Genomic DNA, 11,619 nt, shown 5'->3' with positions numbered 1-11,619 from the left:
GTGGGAGGGAGACAAACCATAAGTGACTCTTAATCTCACAAAACAAACTGAGGGTTAATGGGGGGAGGGGGGTTGGGGGGGTGGGATTATGGATATTGGGGAGGGTATGTGCTATGGTGAGTGCTGTGAAGTGTGTAAACCTGGCGATTCACAGACCTGTACCCCTGGGGATAAAAAGATATTATATGTTTATGAAAAATAAAATTTAAAAAAAAATATGTGGGAGGGAGTATTTCATTATGTGAAAATAATGTGACTGCCTCCATAATTTGATACCTTATTTTCCAAATTACTTGAAGACTATTTAGTGTTTGAGTTACAACATCCCCAGTTTCAAATCAGTGGGGCCCACACAGCTCAGGGAAGTTTTGCCTTATAGCTCCTGCCAGAGGGCGGAAAGGACCTGCAAATGCAAATCACAGGGTCGGCACAGAGATTGATGTTACGTGATGGTGAGAAGACCTTCTCTCACCCATCACTTGAGCTGATAGTGATGTGGCTTTTCAAGTGATTTGCTTTTAAGAATGGAGTCCATAAAGGGGATGGCCCAAGGCCCCCTCACAGAATCTCCAGGGTAGACCTCCAGTGTCCTTTAATGATAGGTAATTGGACCAGCCCAGCCCAGGAAGCTTAAATAACCTTTCTCAGTGGTCTGTGAGTTTGAAAAGGCTCAATACCTACTGTCTTTCTTTAGAACATTGATCGAGGGACCCAGTGCTCCCATCTTATGCTTATTAGTGACACTTTTCCTGAATTTCCAGGGCTGAAGGGACTTTTCTGCACTGTTTAATGATTTTCAGTTTAACTCCCTTTCCGCATGGGATGTTGTAAAGATTAATTAGCCGATGTTCATAAAGTGCTTTTAAGCTGAAAAGTACTGCACAAGCGTGTACAGACTCATTAGGTTCTTAGTCATTAAGGTTTTCTTAGACCTTTCACATTCAGAAACTAGATGATGAAGGCCAAATTAGTATTTTATCTTGGAGGAGGGGGACCCCAAAAGGAGAAGAACAGAGCAGTATCTCTCTTTCTTTGTTTAAAAAAGACATCTGTTGCACTGGGCCTGGAAAAAAGAAATAATGTTTAACTTTTCATTATCTCCTATTTCCATACTGCTACTGCTTCTGCAACTTCTCACTTCCTCCTTTCAAAATGCATTTGCCTGATTCTCCAGAACATTTATTTAGAAACTCTTTGGATCATATTGTCGTATAGGTGTCCATAGTGGAACCAACTCTGGCCTCAGAGTGTTGAATTGTTGTACCAGTTAATGACACTGGGAAGTCATTCCCTTTGTAAATCAATCCCTTCTCAGTTTGCAATGTGTCGTAAATGTGTAATATTGTCTCCATCCTCAGTGATCTTTGACCAATATATTTGGAGTTCTATATGATTCGGTGAAGCCTTAGACTGAGGCTGGAAAAGTACAAACTGACCACCAAAGACAGAAAGAGGTCCTAAGAGAAACTAGAGACAAAGATGGATAATCTCTGAAGAATTAGACTGACAGCTAACTATTTTGGCAGCATCAGCTGTATGTGAATTCTATTATTATTGGAATAATATCTTCTAAGTACTGAGAGAAATAGCTGTCAACCTAGAATTGTATACCAAACTAAATTACCTTTTAAGATTGATCATAGAATAAGAACAATTTTATACAAAGCAAAAATAACACATTTGCCAGCAGTGCTAAAGGATATCCTAAAGGGTTCAAAAAGAGAAAAATTATTCCAGAAGGCAAGAAAGAGATGCTGGAAGGAATGAAGAAGAAAAATTTGGTAAACATGTGAGTAAATCTAAATGAGCATGAATTAATAATAATGTGTCGAGTTTGCAATAACGAACAAGATATGAGTAAAAAAAAGTAACAGATATAACAGGAAAGTTAAAGTAGTCCAATGTCTTTATCTTACTTGGAAGGAGGCTAAAGGTGTTATATTTAGATTTTATTAAGTATATACATAGACTTTCTAGTTTTAATCACTAAAATAAAGGAAGCGCAATGTGGTGGAGGGGGAAATCAATGAAATGAGACAATAAGATAAATAGCAATGAGCTCAGTAAAAGGGAATAAAGAAATTTAACATGGATCTCAGTAATTGTTCCCGGGACTCTTAACCTTATAATTACAAATACTAAGTAAGTAAGTTACTCAGTAACTATATCAGGGAGTTCATATCAATATACCTACAGGACAAATGAAAAATGAAATACTCTTTTTAAATTTTTTTAAAGATTTTTATTTATTTATCAGAGAGAGAGCGAGAGAGCACAAGGAGGGGGCAAGGCAGAGGCAAAGGGAGAAGTAGGTTCCCCGCTGAACAAGGAGCCTGATGTGGGACTTGATCCCAGAATCTTTGGATCATGACCTGAGCCAAAGACAGACGTTTAACCAACTGAGCCACCCAGGCATCCCAAAAATGAAATTGTCTTAATGATATGTGAACAATTGCTTCTGACTTGGGATGAAATGTTCAGTAATAGCATCATCTTGATGACACAGGTCATGGGTTTAGGAGAGGAACCTCAAATGTAGGGAACACAGATCTTTCATAATGGACAGTAAGCCTGCTTGACCTCTCCCCAGAGAGAGATACTATCTTAATTACACTGTGTAGTAAACAAGTTTGCTCTTTGCTCTGGAAAAGACACTGTTTTCTAAGGCTGTTCATTATACAAACACCTTTGAAAGATAGAGCAATGATTTTGGTTGTAAGCTGTGCAGAAATGTGACAGACCCAATGGGGAGATGTCTCCCAACAAATTAGGCTAATTTTCTAAAGCCTCAGTTTTCCCATCTGAAAAATAGAATAAATGGTATGGCATATGTGATTATAAGGATCAGAGCGTAGAGTGCATATAAAATGCTTAACATCATATCCAAAGACTGTGTCAACATCAATTACTACTACAATGTTGCGGCCGGCACGACAAATCGACCAGGAACGAGAGGGTAAGAGGACGCTGAAAAGAAATTAAGAGACAAAGAGATGGAGACAGGAGGAGCACCAAGGAGGATGTCCAATAGTGCCAATTTTATTCAAGGCAGCAAGGCATTATATAGCTAACAGAAACAATCATAAGAAAGTATCTATTTTTAGCTGATTACTAAAGAGTTTGCAACATGCACAGAAAATCCTTCAAGCTTTCCCATTATCTATTTCCCAAGCACCAATAGCAGACCCTCTAGCGCCAGATGTACTGACTTCAAGGCCACTCAAGACATAGTTTATGTAAGCACAGCATAGTCTTACAGTGGTGTAGTCTATAGCCCGTGCAAGGACAGCAAGGACCAGCCAAGAATTTCTGACCCCAACCAAATGGTTTCTATCTGACTAGCAAATGTGTGGGAAGTCACGTAGGCGAGCGCACAACACATAGCACAGACCCTTTCTCAGTGCTACTCGACTTTATCGACCTAAGCCTTTTGTTCGGCTACTCAGCCTTTAAAGGAGGCACAAGTCAGGGCCTGGTTTGGTTCTCGTCTCAAGCCTTACCGTGGCCTCCCACACTACAAATGATTATTTTTTGAATAAAATGTGAGCATGTTTATTGAATTCTTTGTTTTCTCCAGCAAGCAGAATATTACAGCTTATGGATGTTTCTACTTATTAGAATCACGAAATATTAGAACTAAAAAGGAAAGATTAGCCAGTGAAACCAGGCATTTTATAGATAAGGAAATAGGTTCAGAAAGGTTAAGTGACTTGTTGGCTTTCACAGAGAACAGCCATATAAAGGACAATGGTCATCTAATTTAAAATTCACATTCTTTTTAATTATAGACAATTTTGGAGTTCATAAATGTTGGTATTACAAATGAATTGAAACAAGCCTTGATATGTTAGAAAACATTTCACGTATTCATTTGGTCATTCTCTTCTACCTACTTGCATAACCTATAAACCACCTTAAATATGGCCTCTGAAGGCAAATAAACACAGAAAGGAAGGAAGGAAGGAAGAGGGAAGGAAGAGAAGAGGAAAGGGAAGGGAAGAGAAGGGGAAGGAAAGGAAAGAAGGAAAGGAAAGGAAAGGAAAGGAAAGGAAAGGAAAGGAAAGGAAAGGAAAGGACAAAGGAATGGAAAGGAAAAAGAGGAGGTAAAATAACCTGTATCTTCCCCTACCCCCCACCTCCATCATGTCACCGCCTCCACAGCAGAGAAAAAACAGGAAACAATAGGAAAGCGCTTTCTGTGTGTGTAGGTGATGTTGGAAGTGGTCCCGTTCTTGCTAACGACAGGGAAATTCTGGCAGAATATCCAGCAGCTTTATGTCAACAGCTTTATCTGGCTTATCAACAAACTTTCTAAGGCATGAGGGAGAGTGGTAAGGAAGGGGAATAAGGGGGTGACAGAAATAGTATCTCTTTCTGGGAGGCAGCATGTTGTAGGGAATGGTATTCAGTTGTAGAATAAGATGACCTGAGTTCCTGTGCAAGTTTGAGCACATTACTGGATTTCCTGACCTCTAAAATGTATTTAAAGTCTCTCCGTGAAAAGTTGAAGAAATGAAGTGAGAGTGTCTGGCACCTAGTAGATCCTCATTAAATAGAAGTTCAAATCAAATTCAGTGAAGGAATTTATCCTGGAAGGATGTGTAAAAAAATTAACTCATTAAGTTTGTACCGCTACTTAATCCCAGTCCCATTGTGTCTCTTTCTTTAAGACTGCTGTCACCACATTAACTTGTACAGATTGTGCAATACTTGCTGGGACCCAAGGTCAGAGTTGAGTATGCCCAGGTAGCCAAAGCAAGATTTTAATAGGAAAGAAATGATAGGGAATGGGGATTGTCCTTCATCTTTTGTCTTTCTCAAGCCCTCTGCAAAATCACCTCAAGCTCGATGTGATTGTGTTTTGTGTGTCCCCGGGGTGTCTCACGCTGCTCTTGCTGTTCTTGTCCCTCACCCCCACGGTGAACACTGCACTTCCCTCTTCTGGGCATGCGGGAGTGGCTCTGTTTTATCACTGCTCTGTACCTCTTCACAGGACATTGCAGTGTGGGGTGTGTGTGTGTGACAGAGAGACAGACAGAGACAGAAAAGGAGACAGAGGGAGAAGGATGATGGAAGAAAACATGCCCTTTTCCTTCTGCTTCTAGAAATCCCAAAGCAATATTACTCGTCACAATGTTCCATGTTGCGAAGAGTTTAGGGAAATCTATTTTTTATCTTTGGTTTTACTTGGGGCGTTCTCTCTCTCTCTTTGGAATCAGCAATGCTGGAGATAAATTTGAGTGGGAGTGTCAGGCAGTACTGAAAATAAGTGTTGATGAAATGATAAGAAAGTCTTTGTTAGGATTGAGCCCTCCCCACCGAGCCATTTCTTCCCATGGGAGAAGTGTGCTGTCTGAAAGGCTCTCCAAACTTTCCTCAAACAGCCTTCTGTAGGATCTCCAAACTTTTCCTCAAACAGCCTTTTGTAGGATCTCCAAACTTACCTCAAACAGCCTTCTGTAGGATCGTCCCTCACATTTGCATTCACATCCAGTTATGTCAACAGAACAGTGAGCACAATTTGAGCTCTTTTGCACAAGCTTATTAGACCCTGTGGCCCCTAAGTTCTTACTGAGACAATCTACTGAAACTTGTAGCTGGCAGAGTGCTAGGGTCATGCTGAGAACCCTGCTACAGATACACATGCACTTTGAAATTGACTCATAGCCTGCCGGCCTCCAAATGTGAGTGTGGACACTTGCTTTAGATTCTAGATATATGAGTTCATTCATTTATTCCTTTTTCACTGATCAAGGAAGGGATACACAGATGATTTAGGTACAGTTCCTATATCATAGTTTTTAGTGATTTTCGTTGTCTGTTGCTTCACTGTATATGCTCATTGATGTGACTCTCCCTAGTTAAAGCTTGATTGAGACCATCTTATAGTTAATGATGAAAAATATCCCTTCTGAAGTTAAGATACTGGTATCGACAATTCCATACTCAATTTCTGTGCTGAAGAGAATGTATTATGATCAAGCCAATGCAGGCAATATGGAATTTGGGGCAGTAATGTTTTAATGTTCTTAACACTCTCTTTGCCCCCAGGTTATGCAGATGTATCTTCCATTTTGTGGAATTGCCATATCCAATGCTCAGCTCTTTGCTGCCTCAAGGAAAGAATATGAAAGAAGCAGGGTGAGTAGAAGGAAACACTGTTGACAACCCTCAAAGCTCTCTGACTTTTAAGGATCTGTGAACCATCATGTGTTTTAAAACCAGCAGATGAGGTTTGAATAGTCTAGGAGTCCCTTCTATTTGTTTAATCCTTCAAGTTTATGGTTGAAGATACCTTTGAAGCAATAAGTGCAAATGGAAGCGGATACAAATTCTCTGTTGTTTGGGGCAAATAGTACGAGCTTCTTTTTCTCTCTTTTTTTTTTTAATTTTTTAATTTATTTTCAGCGTAACAGTATTCATTGTTTTTGCACCACACCCAGTGCTCCATGCAATCTGTGCCCTCTCTAATACCCACCACCTGGTTCCCCCAACCTCCCACCCCCCGCCCCTTCAAACCCCTCAGATTGTTTTTCAGAGTCCATGGTCTCTCATGGTTCTCCTCCCCTTCCAATTTCCCTCAACTCCCTTCTCCTCTCTAACTCCCCTTGTCCAGTACCAGCTTCTTTTAAAAATGAAATTAATTTTACATCTGTACTGTAAGGTAGTAGATATACTCTTATAGCCTTGAAACAATAACACACTTTAGTGATATTTTTACAATTAAGTTTCTTTAAGAAACAAGGTATGTTACAAGTGATTTCACCCCACCTCATTAATTTTGCTTTTGAATTGAAAGTTTTTCTGGAAGAGCATCACTAGATAACTGGACAATAATGCAAATACTTTTATAGGATTATAAAGAAACACACACAAAGAGGGACTTTCACCGGCTATCCATGTAAATAGGAAGGAAGGTAGGAAGGAAGGAAGGAAGAACAGAATGAAAAAAGGAAGGGGGGAGGGAGGGAGGGAGAGAGAAAGAGAAAGAAAGAAAGGAAGACTCAAAAAATCCTAAACTGTCAAATAGATACTAAATTATATTAGACTCATAATACAATAGATACAGGTAGGTATAGATAGGTATAGTAGATAATAGAGAAGCAAACAAATAAGAAATAATATAGTATCAGGTAATGATAAAGAGATAGAGATTGATCATTGAAGGATGGTTTGGGAGGATGTTTATTTCAGAGCATGGTCAAGAAGTTCTCTATAACATGTTATTTGAGCAGAGACCTGAATGAAATGAAGGTGCAAAACCACACAAAGATTAGGGAAGAGCAGTCCAGATTGTGGAAATGTCAAGAAGAAAGGCATGAGGCAGGCAAAACCTTGGTCCATGTGTCTAGGGAGCAGAGAGGAAGAACTCAAATAGCCAAAGTAGTCCTGAAAAAGAAGGACAAAACTAGAGGCATCATACCTCCTGATTTCAAACTATAATACATAGCTCTTATAATCAAAACAGCATGGCACTGGCACTAAAAACAGGTACGTAGATCGATGGAATAGAATTGAGAGCCCAGAAATAAACCCATGCTTATACAGTCAACATATATTTGACAAGGGAGCCAAGAATACTTAATGGAGAATGATGTTGGGAAAACTGGATATTCACATGAAAAAGACTGAAATCAGACCCCTCTCTTACACCACCCACAAAAATAAAGTTGGTATGGATTAAAGATATTATTGTAAGACATGAAACTAAAACTTCTGAACAAAACATAGGGGAAAATCTTCAGCGATTTTTTGGATCTGATACAAAAGGACAAGAATAAACTAGTGGGACGACATCAAACTAAAAATCTTCTGCACAGCAAAAGAAACCATCAACAAAATGAAGAACCAACCTATGGAATGAGAGAAGATATTTGCAAATTGCAATTATGTAAAGTAATGGATGTGTTAACTGACCTTATGGTACTAATCATTTCACAACATGTGATGTATCAATCATCATATTTTATACCTTAAACATCCAGAAATTATCTGTCAATTATATCTCAATAGAGCTAAGAAAAAAAGAAATAATGTGGCTGGGACTAGATCAGTGAGAAATGAGAGATTCCCTCCCAAATTAGCAATGAAATAGACAAAGTTTATTGATGTGGGAAATGAATGAAAATTACTTTTGGCTTGTACAGCTGGCAAATAAATGGTCGGGTACAGGACTCTAGAGTTTTGGTGAGATGTCAGGACTCAAGACTCATATATGGGAAAGATCAGTATATAGGTGATATCTAAAAGTAGGGCACTGAGTGCATCAATCTGGGGGAGAATATGTGGATAAGAGAAGGGAAGAGGTCCAAAAATGAGCCCAGGAACAAAAGATGGCACTAGACGAAGGAGGGGGGCAAACACAAGGGAAATCAAGAAATAGGGAATGTTCAGTTGTGTGAGGAGCCTCTGATCTGTTGACTTTCCTATCATCCAAGATTTTCTTCCCTTTTTCTCCCATTGTGGAGCGAGTCTGTATTGTTATTTATGAAACTTTTATCACTTGTTAGTAAAGCAGCAATTTTTAATTAGAAACAGTAAAATTACTATGATGTGATTTGTCAGTGCAAGACTCAAGGCACAATTAGCTTTTCCTCCGAGATAAATGTTCTTGTATATGGGTCCCAGAGGCCCTATCCACACAGTCACAACAAATTGAAAAGTTAAATAATTGTTCAGTTAATAGGATCTATCTGAAGAAATAGCCTGGGTGATTAAGGAAATAATGTTTTCCCCCTTAATAACAGGGAATGGTGTTGGTAATTATTCAGACAATTGCCTCATTTTTAATGTTATATTTAAATATGAAATTATTGCACATTGTTGACTTCTTAGAGCAATTTGCTGTCCAAATGCTAAACAGTCAGGATATACTCAAAACTTTTTTCACCTCCTGGTGCATCTCTGCTTCAGGATCATAGAGCCACCCAGGGCCCTTAGCCATACTCACAAGGTCTCTTTAGAGAAAATGCTGCCAAGGATATTTGATCCTCTTTTAGATGCTCAGTGAACTAGACTCATTTCATGGGTCCCTTAACTCATTCAAATGCTTTTCTACCGGAATAGACTCAAAGAAGAAATTTTTACATGTTTCCAATGATTTCAGGACAAACCAAATTCATTACTAAAGTTGAAAATTGGTCACAACCCTGAGATGATCCTCAACACCATCTACCAGAACAGATGTGAATCTGAAACACACAAAATCCTTTTGTAAGAGGTCACACCTGAGAGGGTACCTTTTATTAGGTTCTGTTGAACAAAGCACCCTCTGGCCAATTCACTGGCTGTGTAATTTTCTGATTGCTTTCTCGTAGGAGCATAATATCTATTACCTGTACATAGCCTGCTATTCTGAAATCTCTGGGAAGAGTCATGTAATTAAAAATTCCAAATAAATATTATTTCGATGTAAAAATTGTAAACTAAATAAGCTGGATAAAATTAGAGGTTATACAATTTGATTTTTAAGTGAGTATGTGGTTTTCAAGTTAGAATTCTAAGGTGGTTTTTTTTCCTTTGTGTGTTTTCATTGTGTTGTTTTAACAGAAATTTTAGTGGTATTTTCTTTCCTGAGATATATTTTAGTATTTATGTTTTCCTGGACAGATGCGATGAAGCAATACTTCTTATGTAGAGGGATTTTATATACATTTTTTGGAGGCTCTGAAGCTTAATTAGCATTCATCCCTATAATTCTTTCAGGGTTCTGTGAGAGATGTGTATTAGGGAAAATAAGTCTCAAGTTTGACCATGAACCTATTTCTTCCTGAGGGTGAAGAAGAGCTGCTTTGTAATTTTCTGAAATAAATGTGCTTTGTAGAGAATCAGGTATTCATAATTTATAAAATGTTGGGTTTACAAAAAACAGACTCTTAACTACAGAGAACTGGTGGGGGGAGGGTAAATAGGTAATGGGGATTAAGGAGGGCATTTGTTCTGATGAAAATAAACAAACAAATAGATTTTAAAAAATGTTGGGTTTATACCTAGTCACGTTGCAGAAAAACTCGTGTGGGGCAGGGGTGGGGAGGGAAGCCTAGAGCTCTAGCGGACTAAAATGGGATCGTGTGGTCATTAGCTACTTGAGAGATAGTCCTATAGCTATATGTGGGATTTACAGGGCATTATATGGATTGGCACTATTCTCAAGTTTTATTTTGCAGTTCAAAACTGTGTTATAAGCAAAATGATGGAATATGTTGAAACAATCATCAATGCTCTAAAAAGTAGCCACACAAATATATTTATATTACAACAAAGACTAAATGGAATTTTGAGAGAAAAAAACTTTTTTTATTCAGTCTGTACCCACCTAAATACAACCATTTCGTCTTTCCTAGGCTTTGCTAGAGGTTGTTAATGACCTCTTTGAAGAACAGACTGACTTGGAGAAAATTGTCAAGAAAATAATGCATCGGGCCCAAACTCTGTTGAAATGTGAACGCTGTTCTGTTTTGCTCCTAGAAGACATTGAATCACCAGTAAGTCATCTTTTATCTGTCACAGAGAGCTGAAGACTGTGTTAATGGACTAAGGTTTCGTTTATTTGTAATTTAGCTTGTGAAATCTTTGCCTGAACCACTCTCTTCATGACTCTTCTAACCATGAGGTCACTTTTCATAAAATTAAAGTTATTTTCTTTTATGTGTATTTTCCATCTTATTTTGCTGTCACCTTAGAAACATAGGCTCTTACATTGATGGGAACATTGGAGATAGATCCCAGCCCTGAGTATTTACAGAGCAGAGAACTGAGGGCTTAGCTGGTTTGCCCGGTGTCTCCCAGCTGAATAGACGTTAGCTCAAGTGCCAGGCTCCCATCCTGTTCGCCCAGCATGAGGAAGGCCCTTGGCACCTTCCGGCATGGACTGCAGTCCAGGCAGGGTTCCACAGCCCTCTTATGAGGAGGAAGCAAACAAATCCTGGGGAAGCAGTGCCCTTTGCTGTTGGGCTCAGATGGATTGTACTTGTGCTGAGGGGAGTGACAGGCCTCAGCTGGGCTGTGCTCTGCAGCAAAGGCTTGAAGAGCAGTCTCCAAGTTCTTTATGTTGCTCTGGAGCTGGGATGCTTGCACAGAGCACACACCAGGTGGAGGCAGCTCCTGGCCTCTTCACTGCTGGGGCACCTGTTACGCCAAGGGCAGGCATCGAGCTAGTTCAAGGCCTCCAATCTGCAGCAACTTAGCTTCAGCTTTCTGTTAAACCCTTCGGCTCTTTGGGGGAAATCTGCTGGGTAAATACTGAAAATAATGATCATCATCAATCTAATTTCTTGAAAGTTAAATGACTAAACCCTTAGCAGCAATATAATATCTTTATTGTGAAGTGTCTTCAAAGACCAGGAATGTCTAGCTATTTAAGTGCTGTTAATTCCTCAGAGGATGGTATTTTACTGTACTTTACTTATAAAAGGTTATTGTCTTTGCCTTTAGGTTTGTTTCCCTCCAAGAATAAGAACCTTAGGGTAAATTTTGGAGAGGTAATAATAAGTATCATAAAACTAACAACATCAGGTTTTTAAAAATCTATGTATGTTTGAAACGTTTAGGAGTATTTGCCCATATTTTAGCAGAGCTTGGCTTTATTTCTACTTCAGCAGGTGTGGTTTAAACAAACGG

The 11,619-nt window shown here is 39.0% G+C and overlaps 1 protein-coding gene across 1 annotated transcript in view; it reads left to right on the top strand.

Annotated features, from left to right (window-relative positions):
• Positions 1-11,619, top strand: part of LOC111142610 (phosphodiesterase 11A) — a 392,040-nt gene that overhangs the window by 148,521 nt on the left and 231,900 nt on the right. The window contains exons 3-4 of the mRNA XM_022495917.1: positions 6,052-6,141; positions 10,344-10,484. Of these exons, the coding sequence (XP_022351625.1) occupies positions 6,052-6,141; positions 10,344-10,484 (231 nt within the window). The remainder of the gene's footprint in view (positions 1-6,051; positions 6,142-10,343; positions 10,485-11,619) is intronic.

This window comes from Enhydra lutris, unplaced genomic scaffold (assembly GCF_002288905.1).
Source record: "Enhydra lutris kenyoni isolate GAN:26980312 unplaced genomic scaffold, ASM228890v2 scaffoldscaffold1, whole genome shotgun sequence".
In the NCBI taxonomy this organism is placed as follows: Eukaryota; Metazoa; Chordata; class Mammalia; order Carnivora; family Mustelidae; genus Enhydra; species Enhydra lutris.
This window is presented reverse-complemented; position numbering and strand designations above follow the sequence as displayed.